The 19,416-nt window shown below is 37.8% G+C and overlaps 1 protein-coding gene across 2 annotated transcripts in view; it reads left to right on the forward strand.

Moving 5' to 3' along the window:
- Positions 1 to 3,912: 3,912 nt before the first annotated feature.
- LOC128360474 (rho GTPase-activating protein 42) overlaps positions 3,913 to 19,416 on the forward strand; it is a 56,775-nt gene continuing 41,271 nt past the window's right edge. For both annotated transcript variants that reach the window (XM_053320910.1, XM_053320911.1), the window contains exons 1-2: positions 3,913 to 4,164; positions 19,262 to 19,357. In XM_053320910.1, coding sequence (XP_053176885.1) covers positions 4,011 to 4,164; positions 19,262 to 19,357 — 250 coding nt within the window. In that variant the 5' untranslated portion in view covers positions 3,913 to 4,010. The remainder of the gene's footprint in view (positions 4,165 to 19,261; positions 19,358 to 19,416) is intronic.

Genomic DNA, 19,416 nt, shown 5'->3' on the forward strand with positions numbered 1-19,416 from the left:
ATTGACGGGGGCATGTTAGGAACCAACAACCCCCCACCTCTACCATCATGAGTAGACCAGACATCTTCTCACATGCACTGACTACCTCACTGTGTGAAGCAATGGTGTCAGAAGAAATCTAATCAGAAGTTGGCTGAATTGTGTATAACTCATTGTAGAGCTATGCTTATTGTGCATGGATTACTGATATCTGTTGTGAAATACAAGTCTTTTTTCCATTTGAACTGCTGATTTTCCATCAGGCAAGGCCCGCTTTAAACAAAACTGAGGACGTGGGAAGATGTGTGTCTCATATCTAATTTATTTTCCCCCATGTACAATAGAAGATGTCTCACATACTTAATGTGTGCAAAAAGCCTGTGTGGTTTGGACAAGTATGTGTTTTGTTTGCATGCATGCTTCTAGGCAGTCTTGTTGTGGTTCTTGGTTGGTCTCCATAAGGGCAGTCACAGAGAAAGACATGTGCACTACTTCTCAGTAGACTCATGTTTGCATGACTAATATGAATGTGCAAATGCCTTTATGAGAGAGGAGTGAAGGGACACAGTTTTCTATTGAGTATCATCTTAATTAAACCAAATTTCCCTCAAAGACTCTACAGGCAGCTATTTTAGATTGCAATTAGCCATGCTTCATACAGCTAACCACTCGTCCACAAGTCTCCACTGGTATGTTGTTAAGGCAATATTTTAGACTACTTTCAGCATAATTCACATAGCTGGAATGCACTGTATATTTAGCTTTATTTTCAGAGAATTAACTGATCACTGAACCATTACTTTTCCCTTGAGCATATCCTAACAAATAGATAATACTTGCAAGGGCATTATTGTGGCTGCAGTGATCACATATCCCTAGGCAAAATGGGCACCCTGGCCAGCTTTGTCACATGCAAGTTTAATGTGATTTTAGCAGTGACCATGAAGAGTTATACACGCCTCCCAATGAATCACTCAAGAATTCTATTTGGTTTCATAGCCAGACTTAAAATTTCATCACTGCAAATGCATACATATGTGTAGGGAAACAGATGCAGTCACTGTTGCTCATTCCTCAGGTGCAGCCAGAGGCCAGTCTTCGTTCCAGATCCATGTCCTCACAGCTGTCTGACTGTAGCTCACTCCCGCCAGAGGCAATTTGGGTGTGTGCATTGCATATCAGAAACAGGCTTAACACTTTGTCACATCTATAGCAAGCTACTGAAATCACGTTTTGAAAATTGTCTACCATCTCTGGGGTGGTAGATGATCATGGAGGGTTTCTTCATCAGGGAATGCAGATACAGTTGACAAAAACCAGCATGACTTCACATTGTAAAGATTGTTTTGTATTACACAGATCCACTATTCTTATTATCTATAAGAGCATCATGACTATGGATTGATGGCCCTGTCTCACACCATTTCTGTACCATTTCTTTGACATCAAAATGCTGTTGTAGAGTTGTCTCTGTCAGTTATACATCACATTAGAAGCAACCTTTTAACGCTTCCTGTTTTGGCAGATTCATTATGTCAGTGCGGTCCCTAAGCCAGACATGCTTGTCAAAGCTTTGACAAAATATTCCTGGTATGCTGCTGAAATTATTTTTACTTGATTGGCTGAAGCAACCAGGCAAGAATTGTGTAGTTCACAAGTACAGTAGTATAGCCAAACTGATCAAAACAATATTGTTGTTGTATTTTCTGAAGGTGCCTGCTGTTGCTGGAATATGACTTTACCACACACTAACAACTGCAGTGTAGCCACATGACGCCGCCCAGGAAGGTTAACTGTCTCAGATGATTTATCTCTCTGCTATCTACATTCAAACCAGGTAAATTATTGGGAAAGGCTGCTAGTTAGTTATCAAGGAAATGGGGAACAAAGCTGCCTTCCAAATGACACTGAGCAAAAGCCTATCCGCTCACTGCGCTCATGGTCTGTGCTTGATAGCAAAGCATTCAATTATTAATGCATTTTCATTTGTCTGTGTTGGTTCTAGTCAATACTGCAACATCCGCCTCTCCATGGAGATCATTTTTACACTTTGCCTCAGAGATACAGCCTCTTCCCAGCTCCCTGAAGCTGTAAAGCACCATAAGTAGAAAGAGTCATCCAAAAGACTTAGTGCCACTAGTGACAAAGCCTCTGTTTCATGCCTACAAAAATACTGTGACATCATTATCATTATCCTTCCCTGTTGGATGAGGAAAATGTGACAAATTCTGCTGACTCCAATTAGGCTCCAGTGTAATTACTTCGATTTACCAAGGTATTAATTCAGATCCCTCTCCTCAAATCTTCACTAATTCCAGTATGATGCATTGTTAGCCTTAATTTCTACAAAAGTATACAGTTCATAACTTTGAAAAGTAGCTAAGCCCTCGGGGATCAGTTAACTTCAAACTTCAGATATGACAGTGTCCCAGCTCAAAAGGTGTAATAACAAGATAACATCACAAAAAGTGTTTTTAAAGTGTAAGACTGCAAAAATGATTGCAAAAGTGTTTAATTAGAGCCCTCTTGAGTAGGCATAATGATTTGCAGCATTAAGTATTTGGTGAATTTCTGAAGAATTGTCCACAGGCTCTAGCTGTTTGTATACTGTTGAGTTTTCAAAGTTAAGCAGAGACAAAACTTGCCATAAAATTAAGAATATTTGGCAAGTCTAAAATATGTTTTAAAGCTTTTAAATTGAGTGTGTAACAGTTGTTATAGATTAATGAAATGTATTTTTTATATTCCTTCAATATTGATTTTATTTTGAAAGCAAAGTATTTTGTTGTTTTCCATTGTCATTATTTTCTTGTGAAACAAGTTTATAATCATATATTGTGTTTATCTATGCAAGGCTCCTTTTTGTTGTTGTAATTAAGTATACTCATGTTGCCAGTGGTGGTAAATATAACCACCGGTAAAACGCCGTTTCCGTTGTCAACGGCAACAGTGTCAGATTGTTGCAGTTGACCACCGCAGATGTACTGTAAACGCTCAGTGATTTAATTAGATATTAATGTATTAAACTGCCTTTTTAAACGTTTAAGTACAGTACATGTAACTCATGCGACTGTTACAGTGTGTATTATTCAGCAGGTGTATTTGTATTTTCTGTCTGTATTTCTTTGTTTATTATTTCTAATATGCAATAGCTATAGGTGGTAATTTAAAAAGGGCCTTTGCGAAATATCGTTGTATCATTATTGTTATTTTATTGTTATTGTTATTTTTTTAATTTTTTTAAAAAAGAAAATTGGTTCATGGTAATTTGTAAGTAGTACTGTACGCATGTATAAAAGTGTTTTATTGTACTGTAATCATTTAAGAAACTATACGATCACATTTTGAAGTGGTTACCAACGGCAACAGCGTCAGTTTGTCCCTGTTGCCATTGACGACCGCAGATGTGGGCAAGGAGCTGTACGTCAGATTGTCACCACCGGCCACGTTGATGTGTTTTTTATTCAACAGGTGTGCTACACTGACCAATAAACGTGCTGTGAACTCAGAGAGAAAGATTGTTGAGTGGTCGCTTCAGTCTGCTGAGGTTGAGTTGGATAGATAAAGTGCACACGGAAAGCAGCATATTGATGCTATAAAGGTTGTCCTGACCCAAGACATAAGCAAACACTTAATTAACGTGTATGTCCTGTTTTTGTGTGTAATGCACCTTTTACTATTCTTATCTTTGAGTGAGGCGTTTTTTGACGTAAATAAGGAAAAAAGTAGTCCCTGAACGGACTTTTTTCAGGCAAGGCACGACAGGGTCCCTGTGCACAGAAACTATTGTAAAGTATCTGAAACCAACCAGCAGGAGTCACACGACCACTGTTTTTTTTTATTTTTATAAAAGAGGTAGAAGAGAAGAAAGCGGAGAAAATTGAAGCGGAAGTGAGAGGCTACGCGGAGCAGTGATACTTTTTTTGGGGAACTTGGAAACGGGGCATTAGATGGCACTGCGTGATGAAAAGTAACGCGTTTTATATGCCGAGTTATAAAGTTTGAAAGGCAACTTTTGTCGCTGAGCTACAATGGGACTCCCCACTTTGGAGTTCAGTGACTCTTTTTTGGACAGTCCGGACTTCAGAGAGCGTCTCAAATGCCATGAAATAGAGCTGGAGCGGACGAATAAATTCATCAAAGACCTCATCAAGGATGGGAATATGCTAATCACTGCGCTGAAGAGTAAGTAGCCCAACATGGCCTTTTAACCCCTCCGTGTCTAGAAATAATCTTCTGTAACTGCTGCTACCTGAAAGCCACAGGCGACATGTAATTAGACGATACATTCATTGAGGATTATTTAAGTGCTTTACGGATACAGTCTCTTTGAGCTCAAGCCACCAGGATCTGAGTAAGCCCGTGGTCCCCCATTGGGAAACAGTTATATTGCTGGTGAAAATCCTTAAATCTACAGAAAACCCCACACATAATTCATTATTCGAGCTTGTAATTCCTGGACTTCGTATTTGTGTGTGTGTGCGGCTGCGCTGCATGCATAGGCTCAGCTGAGCCCAGACACAATAAAAAGCATGCAGTGTCTAAACAGCGTCTGTGATATGAATGAATTCACTCTGCTCACAGCAAGATGTGTGGAGATCATAAAATGCAGAGCTCCACTCCATTAATGGACGATGCTTTCACTCTTTAAGGCTTCATCAGAGGAAGCAGTGAGAGAAAACTAGACTGTCTATGTAATGACTGCATGAATGAGGGCTGTGTGACTATCTGGGTGAGGATGCCAGCACTTTGTCAGGAGTCATTGTCCTCTAAAACGCTAAGATCAGTTTCAAATTCCACTTCACTGATAAAGTGGACTTCCTGTTTTGGTGTAACCCACTAGGGATGATAGTTTGGTCTGTTAACATCAGAAGTTTATCTCTGAAATGGAGGAAGATTAGACATTTAGGCCTAATAAAGTTGGGAAATAGTTATCCTGGAATAGGACGAGCAGTGTATAGAGGCCCAAATGTGTGCAGGTTTTTTTCAAGGTTTACTGCTGAAAAGCCTCAGTTTTCATACTTTAATTATTTTTCATACTATCCCTACATTGTAGGCTCCTCTATGCTTTTTATTTCTGATGCTCTTTTAGTCTTTGAAAATAATTGCCAAACTGCAAGTTGCAATGTTAATATTCACAGTAAAACAAAAAAAAACTTAAGCAAACATATTAGAGAGTTATTAGAGTACTGTGTATATATTTGTGAGACTATAAAGCGTGTCTTACTTGCTTTTGTGCTCTGAAACTTCATGCATCATGGAGTGTACACCATAAAGCGGAGTGGAAGCTACGATTCACCCATTTCCTGTTGTATTATTTATTATGTAGTATGCACTGAGTTGTGCTGTAGCAAAGTAAAACCTGGCAATATGGACACATTTAAACATTACAATACTTTTGACCAAATATCTCAATATTAATATTGGGGCAATATTGTAGGGATGATTATTGGTGCACAAAATATTTAAAGTGGGTAAAGGCAAATAATAGACAGATCGCTAGAACAGTTTATTAAATTCAGATTGCATCCCTTTACTGTAATGCAGCCTTTAAAACCAGGAAAAGAAAACATAATGTGACAATATCCAAAATCTAAGATGATAAAGAGTCTCATATCACGATATAGATAAATTGATATATTGCCCAGTCCCTATAGTGAAGTTTGTAAAGAAGTTATAACAACATTGAAATATAGCATCAACTGCCCATCAACTAATCAGAATCATTTAATAATGAGTGAGATTTTGATGGAAGGATGGATAGTCAAATGAACACAAACAAAACAGAGTAAAGACCCATTCAAAAACACGAGTGGACTTTTTTTTTTGTCGCTTTGCTTATATTCTTCATCTTCAGCTAGTACAGTTTCTGTCTCAGTTGAAGCCATATTGGTACAATCAGCTAAGGAGATGCAATATTCATACTATGGTGACATTTGATGTAAACAAAAACCTTGAGTAGCACTTAGCATTTCAATCATCATGTCTTATGACTGAATCTGCTGTTTCTCAGGGCAGCCAAAGGCAAAACCTATTTCATACCAATTGTGCTGGAATAGTGTTCTGTCAGTAGGTAAGGTACCACAGGTGGACAGAAATCCTCTGATGAATGGTTTATTCATAGCAGTGAGGATACTCAGTAGCAGTATGTCAAAGGTCCATGCAAACAGTTTAATACTAAATCAGACCTGGAGTTTGGCCACACTCCAGGTTGCACTCTGCATATGAGATGGGAATTGAGACTTTGATTGTGGTATTGATGATGGTATTTGATGCCACCCTTTATGTGTCAACAGGGTTCTGCCTTGTGCAAAAGTTAAAAAAAAGAGTACTGAAAATATAATGGTTAACCTAAACTATTAAATTACCCATAAATCTGGTCCTAACACAGGCAGCTGGTCAGCAGGACTTTCAGGTTGGATTTTTATTTTCCTTCCTTTAACTGGAAATCCCAGCTTCAGTTAGGGGTGGAGGCAGGGCTCGGAGAGCGTATAGATGGAAGTAAATAATTGATGATCTTAACTTTGGATGCCACAGAGGTTTATAACCCTTTATGACCCACCATCAGTGGTGACATTACTGGAAGACCTTTAATGGACCCTTTTTTAATAGTAATCATCTCATGTTTCAAAATTGAATAGTGTACTATAATTCATCGGCCTTCACACATGCTGCCTGAATAGGTCCAGTTGAGCCAAGGTTGTCTTTCATGTTAATACATTAACTGTAAAATGGCGCTACGCACTACTGAAACTGTACTTGGCAGTTTCGAGTATGCAAGTCACTGTGAGATTGTGTGTGTAGTGTGCATGTGTGTGTGACTTGTCCTGCACATTTCCTCTTTGTCTCTGCTGTTAGTACAGGTGTATTCATTAAGTTAATGTTTGTGGTAATGGGATTTCAAAAAAGTCATCTCCTAGAGTTAAACAGAATTAGGTGTGGTTAGAAATGTTACTTTTCTGCGTAGTTCATTCTTTTTAGGATTGACAGTGTAATAGTGTTAATTATGGTCCAAAAGACTTGACTGGGAGGGCTGATTTTTGTTTAATGCATGCCTTAGTAAAAAAAAACCTAAAAAAACACATCACATTTAAAATGATGACGTTTAAAAATCAACATGGAAGTGGTGAAGTACTTTGCTTCAGACATAAAATGGAGGCTGTATCCATTCCTAGCTTTGAATTATATTAATTAATCAATATTAATTGCATTTTTGCCTCTTTACATCTAACCAAGTTATAACATACAAAATGCTGCACTCTAAATACACCAGCTTCCTATGCTTGTATTGATATTATAATGCATGTACTAATGCTCCTAATGAGGACTGTGGCCAAAACATGATGAAACTCCACTACATCTTGAATGTAATTTATTGGTATGGACATGCATTATTTGTTCCAGGTGCAACTGGGATCTGTCTGCAGATGCTATGACTAGCCTTTCCCTTTATTATCTACTCAGCACTTAGTGTTCACACCTGTTGTAAATAACAACTGCTGACTTTTATTAATCCCTCCACTTGACTGCAGTAATTGAATACGCTAAAGGCACTAATTATCCCTCTGTGAGTAGGGTGGGAAGAACTGCAGATACGAGGGAAATAGTGATACATTTTCAATGAGGAAGGTAAGTTTGTCTTCTATGCACTTGGGCACATAGCCAGGCACCAGTGGGGGATGTATACTTGAAGTCTATCCGGTAACATTAAAATGGTGTGGGGAAGTGATTAGCATAAAGCCAGTTAGTCCGACGTGTGTTTAGTAACTCATTAGTGCACCCTGTTCGACAAGTTTAAGTAAAAAGGATTTTTTGTTAAAACCCAGCGACAGCCATCTTGGCTAAATAAAGCCAATGTGGGAGTGCCTTAAGGTGCAGCTGGGACATTGCTCCCAAACTTTAAAAGGTTCTCTGTAGAAATCCACATTTTAAAATGTTCCTCTACAGAATACAAAATATCCCTGTGCTATTGTTTCAATTTTTGTTTCATTACATTCTAGGTGTGCAACTACTGATTACTGTCATTATTGATTAATCCCACTATTATTTTTATCACTTTTGAAAAGTAGTTATTTAGAAAACAAGAATGGTTATTTGATTGGACACAATAATAAAGCTTCATGCTAGTAGCTTGCTCCGGGTGGTGAGACATACAGTACATAAACATGGATTGAAGTGTAAGGCCCAGTTTCTCACACAGAAATTAAGTCCAAGACTAACGACAAGATATCCATTCAAAACAATCCCTGTCTGGTATATCGGCCCTAAAACTTTAAAAGATGATCATTTGAACTCTCATTAGATTTTTACTATATATATAAAATAACATAGCAGACTTCCCCCGAACTGCAGCCATCATTTTTCTATATCAGAACACTTCATTACTAAACATCAAACAGACTTAGAGAACTATGAGCACCCCATTTGCAGTCCTCCTTCTCACCACCTGTCATGTAAGTCCAATATTCATAAGCCTTTTAGTCATGGATTGGCTGGCCAGCTCCCAAGAAAAATATTTGATATTGTTTGGCCCGCTAGATGTTTGCCGTTTTTTTTACCAACCACTTGTCACCGAGCCTGCATACACTTGGCCTGCGTATGAGCTGTTGTCCTGAGTGTGGCCTCTATATTGTTATGATATGTCAGTGGTTTCAGAGGTTAACGTCCTCTAAGAAGGCAAATGATTATATTTTCTACAGACTATGGCTTAAACTTGATGGAACACAATCTAACAACATTAAAAAAACATGTTAAAACACGGTGCAGTAAAAGGCCCATGGCTGGTCCCAGTGCAGTAATCAGAAATCCTCAGAGAACCGCTCAGATTTGGGTAGCCTTTGGATGATGGTTTGTGTCCTTCACACACAGTTTGTAAAAAAAAAAAAAAAAGTCACAATAAGCCAACTGCTTGTTCCTCACTGGTAAGGCATGTGATTTAGAAAAATGTGAATCACTGATGTTCATTCCTTCTTATGTTTAGGACTGCAGCTTAAATGTTCAACTAAATTCACATGGGAGGTTTATTGTGCATTTTAAAGTTGTTTTTCCACTTCACAGTTACCATTAAAAACCTTATTTAAAAATCAATGAATCAAACTAAGCATTTAGTTTCCATAAGCTTTTCTAAATGTTGTCAAATTATCTCCATCTAAACTAGAAGACAACCATTTATTATGTTGGCTGACCCACCACCCCATGCCCACGTCTGTTCACCAGCTACAGAGTGAACCGTCCTCCCTGGGATAAACGCAGTAATGAATGGTTGGCACGGGGGTTATTATTATAAAACCTACAGTATTAAGCAAGTCTGTAAACAGCATCTTCACTTGTTCCAACGGTGACAGCCTAATTGTGAGGTATTTCTGCAACTTTATATAGCTGTTGATTAGTGACTGGTATTTTATTAAATGAAGACATGACGTGTGGGCTTTTTCATTAGAAGTGATTTCACAATAGCTCTCAGCTTTGGGAACTCTGAGTGTTTGTTTGTCTGAGGATAGATGATGCTCCCAAGGCTCAGCCACAGGAAATGTCCTGTAAACATGCTTGTATAACCATCCCCCATCCTCCCTCAGATAGCATTTGGCCTGACATCATTCTGCTTCACTGTGTGGGTGTGTGTATGTATTTTCTGTGCGTGTGTGTGTGTGTGTCGGACTGTGACTGTTAGACAGGCTGTGTGTTGCAGGATTATACTGTTTATAATATATTGCTGCCGCTTTGACGACTGTGATGAATTTGAACTCATGTAAATTAAATACAGGAGTACATTATGTGACTTGTTTAGCAATAAAGCTGAGCAAAGCGGTAAGCTCAGCTCATGTAGCACTGCAAGGGATTCGGCTGTTTTTCTGTAGAAAGATTCTGATAAAAGAATTAGACGTTGTATTCCTGAAAGCTGCTTGGCCTCAGACTTCTCAGGGAAATGTGTTCGACTCCAGGCTGAGGTTTGTTCTGAAGTACTCTATTGTTGCCCTGTCAATCAAAGTGATTGTCACACCGAACACACTATTCTCATGCTTACTGTCATCTGCCATTGCACCCTGTTGCTTTTTTAACTTCTTCAGACTGAAAAGGAATTTGTTTCTCCTCCAAAACATTAAAAATTAATTTGTTCTCTTCAGCTGATTATGTTTATCGTTGCACTATTTACTGCATGTATATTTTTTATCTGTTTTTTTATCAATGATAATTAAGAATTGAATTGTCCAAAGCTATTCAACCATCCTACAAGCAGTTCTGTCAGGGAATAAACCAAGCTTCAAGTTACCAAATTGCTTAATATTAAGGGTTGGTGTGTGTTCAATCAGAACTAGTTTGTGAGACGTGCCGTCTAACCATGTCAGAAGTATTTCTACCTGTGCTGGGGGTCTCTGAAGCCAGCAGTGTTCCTTTTACCCGAGCTAAGTGCTGTTGTGTGACGTTACCGCTTCAAAACAACTAGCAGACGTGGTTGGCAAACACTATGATTGTATTTTACATTCTTGTGATGAAGCAAAAGATTGCGTGGTAATGAATTTGCATGTCGACTTTAGACATGCAAATTAGAGCATCTCTGGAGCCTTGCCCCATGGGCTGCCAAGATTTATCATAAAGTGTTTGGACAATGGGGACTTAAATTAGTTTTGCACACCTGTGTTTTTCATTGTCTTTAAATACTTGAAGGTGTGTTCAGGGGGGTTATACTTGCCTTGATAACAGCAAGAAGGCCTTTGACAGAATAGATGTTTTGTAAAGCCTTATTTGTGAAAATCCCCATGCCAAATATTACAACTGTGAAATTATGTTAATTTCTTTTGAGTGCTTTTTTTCTTTCAGAGGCAAGTTCATCATGGTCAGAAGCTGTGTGAGCTGTCTTTGTGTGTCTCCTGAAAGAAAATCTCTCTGCTCAGTCTAAAGGCTGTAGACTTTTTTATAAATGGAGGAGGCTGGCCTGCCTGGCTTTTTTCATTCCAGCAGAATTGCAGGGCTAATAACGCTGATCTTTTCCTTTGGAGCTTAAGAATAGGCTGTAGCATTGCATCAGCCTCATATAAAAGACCCGGTGTCAGTATCTCCCATCTCTTCAATTGTTTTCAACAATTTAGATTTATATTGTGGAGAACAGCAGACATCCATTCTGCATTGATTGAGGATGTTAAAGGTAAATTAGAAGTCAACAAAAATAAAACAAGAAGAAAGATTTGAAGTTTTCAAAAAAAGTGGAAGTTTAACAAAATGTTAAAAAGAAATGCAAATTGCAACAATAAATCCCATTTTTGTCTCCCTGTCATATTCTGTTCATTAGTAACCTGTGCATTGTTCCAATGTATTGAGATTATGCGATTGACTTGCCCCCATGCAGACTGCAGATTGCTGTAAACAAGTCATTATAGATAATTGTATGTTCATTCTCTCAAAATACCAGAGACGCTGTTTGCTCGACGATTCTCAGGCAAACTTAGTTTTCAAGTCAGGATCTCCGACCATGTTATTACACCACTCCATACCCAAACATCAAGGAAATGTGCGGGAAATAAAAGGAAGCCATGTGAAAAGCTGTTACAAGGCATCACCAATAGGCCTTATAATTGGAAAGTATACTGTATATAGGCTGTATGACTTGATGTAGATAGACTATGTTGTGTGGTCTCTTCCTTTCATGTTTAATTCAGCTGTATTAAGTCGTTTCTGTCATTTAATAATTAGTTTTCAGGTTGACCAAGTGCCGTTTAAAGTTACTGCCTGCTACTACAGCAAAGAGAATGAATTTTAGATTAGATGAAGCTTTGTTTCAGGCACCGGCTGGCGGTGGGAAAAGTTCGGTATGCTCAAGGAGTACGAAGGCCCATCTGGTTGGCTTTCCTCACACTGCGATGCTCTCCCCCCTGCTGTGCGACTGACAGGCGAATGTAATAGTAAGCAGGTGGAAGAGGCCTTACCTGAAAGGCCACTCCCGCATTACAATCCCTCCAAATGGAATCAAAGTGGCACAATGCACCCTACTGTTGCATCAAAGAGATCCCCCCCCGTCTCTCGTTAAGCTCGGTGCATAGGAGCGTTCCCCTTTGAAGACCTTCTCATCTCAAATAAGCGGTGTCTCTCTGACAAGATAAAGTAGCTGTGGTGTTTTTATTACAGTGTTGATGTACAGGCAGACTTTACGCTCTCTCTCCACATTAGAGCCGCACTTCTGCAGGATGCTTTTATTTTTGTTTACCTCAATAAAATGACATACACATAGTAGAGTCTGAAAATGTCAATGTGATTATGAATGTTATACCTTGAGTGCATTCTGAGTCATTTAAGGAGAAGTGTAAATGTGTAACTACTTAGCAAAAGCTGAAGATGAATTCTCTTTTGCACAGATTGTTGCTTTTTAATGGAACACATTAATGCCTGTGATTTGGGGCTTTAGAAGCTTTTCGGCACTAATTTGTGCTAACACACTTCATTAAAAACCCCTAAGAATATTCAGAGGTGTGGAAGCACAACAAGGATGCTGTTTTGTAATTAGTATTGTGATGAGCATGTCAGTCACATGACACAGAATGCTGGAAATGTGGTACCCTGATTTTCTAGCATGCCTCAACATGTGTCGCCCAACAGGACATTTTTAAAATACTTTCACTGTAGATTTTATGAGCTTGCAGCAATTAACTTTCTGCCTGTAGGGGGTGGACAAAATAACGTGATAGGTTTGCAAAAAAATACTTAAATGTAAGAGCCACTAATCAGTATATTTGTCATGTTTATTGGTTTATTTTTTGGTTATTTGTTCATACTGTTTGTCTCTCTTTGGCTGTGTGATTTTTGGGACTATTTATATTATTTAAAAAAGCAGTATAATTGGCATTACAACCAGTGCCCCAGCAATTTCATTCAAACAGCTTTGGTACCCTTTAAACATTATTAGCAATAAACACATAAATGCTTAATTGGCATTTAACTGAATATAATCCACCTTTGTACTCAGAGTGTATTTCTGAGATATTAAAGTTTCTATATTTCACATCCTGCTGGGTGAAATACATGTATTTTCTCTCTTTAAATATTTAAACCCTTGTGGCGCCATTTGAAGCTAATGAATAAATAGCACACATGTGTAAAATAACACAGTATTATGAATATGTGATTACATCAGTTCAGGGCTGAGCAATGTTCTCTCATACAAGGTATAGATATAGTGAAGGTATAGCAGTACTAAATTTAATTGTGTAGATTAAATGATTTATCATAAGATTGCACATTGAAGCAAGAGTAAAGAAACACAAAAAATAAAAAACAAATTGATGCATGGCCTCAAACAGTGATTTATGTCCTAATAGCTACTGAAGTAAACATTACACTTAAGCACTCAAGCTGTTCACATGAAAACTGAAGACTTTCCTGCAGTCTTGTTTGTGTTTTGTCAGGGGTTGTCGGCAGATGGAATTCGGTAGTATGTGGTTGCCCTGGAGACGAGATAAAGGGTGTACCCAGGGGGCTCTGCACCGTGGTGACTGACAGTCATAGTCCTCTCTTACATCTCACACACTGGCCACTAACTGGGCTAGCTGCTCCCTCCAGTTATGTCTTGGCTGGGTGGTCAGAGCTCCACTCTTTGATTAAAACCTGCACAGAAGGATGGTGCACCATAACTATTGTTCTTTCTATTTCCCCTTTGTGCATGCCCACTGTGTGGAGAACCATTTCAGCAGGATGGATAGTACTGTGTTAGGGAAACTGCATGCAGCGCAAGATAAAATGTTTGTTGAGTATAAAAATATTAGATGGCCCTATTTTAAGGTGTTGTTATAAATAGTGTATTAATGATTCAAAATGTTTAAAATAGGTCATTTTCTTTTTTTCTTTCTTTTTTTTTGATTACTCATGCTGCAATAGCTCCACTGTGTTACACTCCAAGTGGTCAATAACATCAAACATCTTCAGATTCAGACATTATCAAAGTTACGCTTCTTTCCTTTTATTACTCCCTTGAACAGCACAGCCCTTTTTCAAGACACACACTCAAAGTGCAATGCACCAAATGCCTTCTTCTGTCAGAGGAGATGTAGAAGAGTAAAATGAAATATCTAGGGAACCATGAAGTTTCTACTTCATATGCACCAAATGAGGGTCTCCCTTTCTTTCTGTCTTTTATTCCTCATTTCCATCCTCTCTTGTAGAGTGAAAGCGAATCTGGCTTCTTCTGGCTGCTGCTGTATGTCCCTGTATCACATCAGTATAATTTGTGAGGTATTTCCTCTAATCTTTGTGATGTGGTGAGTAATGACATGAAAATGAACACAGACTGTAACAAATAATGGGTGTAGCCACTGTTATGTGACCAACCGGTTTGTGGACTCCCGTTTTGACCGTTGCTGTCTCAGAGTTTTGAAGCCAGAAGTGACCACATTTAGACGAGAGGGTGGAGCTGAACCTAACGCTAGCTGCTGGCTTGGTTAACGCTATGCATTTATAGTCTATGGTAATATGTGATAATACTAATGCTAATAAAATGTACTTAACAGAAAAAAACTGAACATCCAAATCCTAAGAGGGTCTTAATTAAGGCCACTATGGTAATACTATTAAACACATAACTTAGACATTCCTTTAACTTGGTCAAGCCATACTTTGTCATTAGCAACAACATTGAATTGCTCTTCTTGAGCCTTGGGAGCTACTACACACTACTGCTCAGTTAATGTGCTGATAAACAACAATCTAATTCATTAGTAGACTTATATAATACCAACAATCAGCTTTCACATATTAACTAACAAAACACTGTGAAAACAAAGGCTCTTTCTTCCATTATTACCACTAAAACTTTTGAATCCACTACTCAGAATGTGCTTTACTGCTTGCCTAAGGTTAAAAAATGTAAGCTGTTCATTTATCTTGATACTTTTCTCTTTCCATTTATCTTTGCTATTCGACCTTGCGATTACTTTCAGTGACGTGGTTTCTTTGTATTCACTTGTGCAATACTTTCTGCTGTACGGAGAAAAGGGCCCAAATAATTTGTGGTTATTCCCATACTAAGTAAATAATGCATGTGAATAGCTAATAAACAACTCTTGAGAATCCCCCTAATTAAAAAAATGGTAAATATTTATACATTTTCACTTTGAGGTAGAGCAGCAACAGGATGTTACTCACAAGTCATCATACAGGCAACTACTTAAACAAATAACTGTAAAAAGTGCATTACTGTTTAGAATAGTGATGCAAAAGTAGGTAATTCTGTAGGCAACCAGCTCTCTAATCTTTTCTGCTGAGTGTAAAGCAACATTCAGCTACTTGCAAGTTAACATAACGTCATTAAAGTGCTAACTAGCAAACATGTCTTCAAGCTTATTACAGTTTATGCCAGGGTTTATATTTTTAACTAAATGCATAGGTTCTGGGGGCACATTTAGTAGTCATTACTCTCACTAATTAATGCAAACAAATATATAAGATGTTGTGAGGTTTCATACCCAGCCTGCCATGACATACCATCTAAAAAACATTGCACTGTTGTTACTTAAGAATGAATACTGAAGAGACACAGATGAGATAATTGTTAGGTTTTTAAGGTGTACTTGTTTCCATTGTTTTTGATGGCAATAAGAGACTTGCTGTTGAGCATTTGTGGATGACATGAGTTTGTTTTTTGAGGGTTAGACCTGTCTGAACATCACAGCTAAAAAGTCATCCATTATTGATGGTCCTGTGAGCCCATCCAGACAGCTGCATCTAGATATTGATCTCAAATCAGCAGCTTTAGTGTCAAAAGCAAGAATGATAGAGGCGCATCACTGAAACAATACATCTTTTGGAAAAGTTTCACTCAGTGGCACTCAGGGCCACCTCAGCAACATCTGACTTTCTCATTCAAGATAGTGTGCTGTATTCCTTTCAATCTGTAATCTTACTGAACAAAACTCTTGCTCTTTTGTTCCTGTGATGCCTATACTGGAATGTGATATAACAGTGCCTGCTGATATTCATTGAGAAATATCATATGATTCTTTTTTTATCAAGCTTTACAACCAATTTATGTTCCTGGGGAGATCATGAGAGCATTGATTTTTGTGGGCTTGTATGTCCAGTTTGTACTTCCCTGTTAGATAAACTATTGTCACAGTAGAAACTGTATAGATTACAATACAATATCTGTTAAACATTCCTCAAATGCATCATAGAAATACAAAAAAATAGCAATAGTCTTGGCAGCTTGTAACATGATGTCATTTTTATTATAGTTGATAAAAAAAATCTGTTAAGGCATTGTTACCTTTTTAATTATTAAGGAATGGGATGCAGTGGATATCACCAATAAAATGTATTTATTTGATAGTATATCACGTTATTCTTTCCATTCTGTTGTTGCTGTTTAGTAAATGAGGTTGTGGATCCATCTTAAAGAGCTTAACTTTAGGCACTTGAATGTATGATATTAGAATATGAGTTACATGCAGTATAAAAAGCATGTGTATCTCACAGTTACAAGCTTTAAAACTGAGTCATTTAAGTTTTGACTCAGACTAGCAAAGTATAATTTCAAAACATCCTCATTTTTTATAGAGCCTACAGCAATAACTGAGTCATCTCTCACTTCTATACTATCTACTGTTTATCATCTGGCTGTGTGCATTCATTGTCTTTCTTTTAACTTCACAGTTCTGAGAAGTAAATGCATCACTGTCAATGAGAGGATAAAGAATGAGGGAAGCATTTATTGAGTTATTGTCAACAATTGATATGAGAAAAACTTGTACCTTTCAACCTGTGTGGGCTGACAACTAAAATGTCAGTGAGTATTTCACTGACTCCATCTTGTTTTGCCTGTAATTATACATTTTACCAAATTGTGGAAGATAAAAAGCTTCCATTATGTGCTGAAGCGTCACCTCAGTACTTCTAAACATACTTCCCCCTCAGCAAGAATGCTCTCACACTGTAGACCCAAACACTAACCTTTATGTAACTGAGGTATGAAACAAATTGAAATCAGTTGCGTCATATAAAGTAAAATTGAATTACACATGTTTCACACACTTGGTCAACTCTATGCAGGTCAGCACTGCAGTTACTTTTCCCTTTGCATTGAAAAGCTGCTTAATTGCTTTTCAACCCAACATGTTTGATTTCCTTATGAATTTGACTGCAGTCAGATTGTCTCCCTGCTCGTGTGCCTGATCGCTAACATGAAGACCATTGAGTAATATCTAGGACTATGTTTTATATCCACTTATGACTCATGTTAAAGATACATAAACATTTTATTTGACTCCCTATTTGACAAGTATATATTTGATCTTTTACATGTAATTGTTAGAACTCATTTCCCACCCACTAATGAAGCTTCATGTTATTACACTAATACGTTTTATAATTGAAAAAGGATCCAACTTTAAATTCCTCAAAATGCAGAGAGATTTTTGTCAAGTTGATACATGATGTGGACCACACTCATAGCCGAGTGATTACAGTGCATGCCATATACCTGCAACGTCCCTGGTTTGAGTCTGGCAAGAGACCTTTGTTGCATGTCATACCCATTTATCTCTCTCCCCTTGTTTCCTATCAGCCTCTCTGCCAACAACTGTCCAATAAAGGCAAAAAAGCCCTAACAATTAAAAATGGTTTATACATGTTATTTCAGTGAGGAAAAAATGGCCTAAACCCTATGATCTGTTGTTGAGAAGTTTAGCAGTCATAGGTAGCTTCCTAATTGGGGAGTTAAAGCTTTTAATGCTATATTCTACTCCACACTATATAAATAATAAAATCACATTCAAAACTCTTATGTCCTATTATTGTTCATAAAAGCATTTTTCAAAAACAAAGAGTTTTTTCAGCTGCCAAAAAAGGTAAACTTGTAAGTACAGGTTATTGTGAAGTAGCTGACATCTCTGGGTCCATTTAATGTTTGGTGATGTGTTTTTCTGTTTTTCCCATGGATTATAAAAAAAAGTTACGCGGGAGGGTTTTTGTCAGGCAGGCAGGTAAATATTTTTTTTTTTTTTTTTAAATTCTGAAGGCAGTATCAGGTGAGAGCGTCTCTTAGCTCTAGGGCCTCTAATTCTTGAATGGACATGAAACACTTTGCTTGACTCATCACTACAAAAAGTGCTGTTGGTTCTTGCTGATTCTAGTTCATTGCATAAGTAGAAGGTAAAAAGACTGTGTACATAAAACCTTCATGAAAGAGTCAACTCTCAATTGAATTGATTTACTTTCAGATTGTCAAACTTTTGTGGTTGTATTCAGCAGCCTATAGTGCAATGATTTGTTTCTGATTGCTACATCAAAGAGTTGAATATGGTCAGACTGATTTGAGACTTTATCTGTCTCATTTAGCCTTTAGCCTGCTTCTTCTCTACAATAAATTAGTGCTGAGGCTGACAGATACAGTATACTGTAGTATTTTTAGTATTTGAGTCATCAAAAAAACTGATGGAATAAACCTGTATTATTAAAAGTTGAAATATATACAGCCTAGCACACATACACACATGCCTGTGTGCATTAGAAGTCATTAACAGTGAATTGTCAAGTGCTAATTTTCATTTGGAAAAATTCTCCTGAGGTCTGATACAATTTTTTCCCATGCCACCAGTCACCAAATGTTTGGAATAAGAAGCAGAACTCACTTTTTCTGTAGTTGAAAATTACTGGATATAAAATAAACTAAAGTCTGGAGGTTGTCAAATGTCATCCTGAAAAATTTAGGTCCACACTTTATCACAACTGAACCCAAGGAATGCAATAAACATCACAGATTTATATCTAAGCGTGTGAGAGCATCCAAAGGTGGAATTTTTCTATGGATTTGAACTTTAATATATCATTTTTGACACAAAGGTTAGACAACTGAGCTGGGCTTATTTTTTCTGGACAGATACGTGTATTATGATCAATGTAAAGGTGACAAAGTAAATATTGCAGTCACTCACAGAGCTGTTACTCTATGAATGTCAGTGGGTATGGAATTGGACATTCAGCACGTCATAAAGTTGCATTATTTTGGTCTTGTGCTCCCAGAATGTTCTACTTTTTCTACTGTTGCTTTTTCTGTCTACAGCAGCAAGTGAACTATACTAAAACGTACAGAGTCATAGAGTGGTACTATCCACCAAGTGAGAAAAGGTCCAGGTCTGCAGGTATACCTATACATGTGATTAATTAACTTGGTTTTTCCTCTACAAGCATAATGCTAGGAGAGGTTTGCTGTCTACTGTGCACATGTCGAATTTTATCCATGTTCCCTGTCTGATTCATCCATGCAATGCTGTATTTCTGATGCTCCGACTCTCTCACTCTCCAGATCTCTCCACTGCCGTACAGAAGTTCTCCCAGTCCCTGCAGGAGTTCCAGTTTGAATGCATAGGTGATGCAGAGACAGATGACGAGGTGAACATTGGTAAGTTTCATCTGACCAGGTTTGGAGGGCGCTCTCTCTCTCTCTCTCTCTCTCTCTCT

This window comes from Scomber japonicus, chromosome 6 (genome assembly GCF_027409825.1).
Source record: "Scomber japonicus isolate fScoJap1 chromosome 6, fScoJap1.pri, whole genome shotgun sequence".
Taxonomy (NCBI): Eukaryota; Metazoa; Chordata; class Actinopteri; order Scombriformes; family Scombridae; genus Scomber; species Scomber japonicus.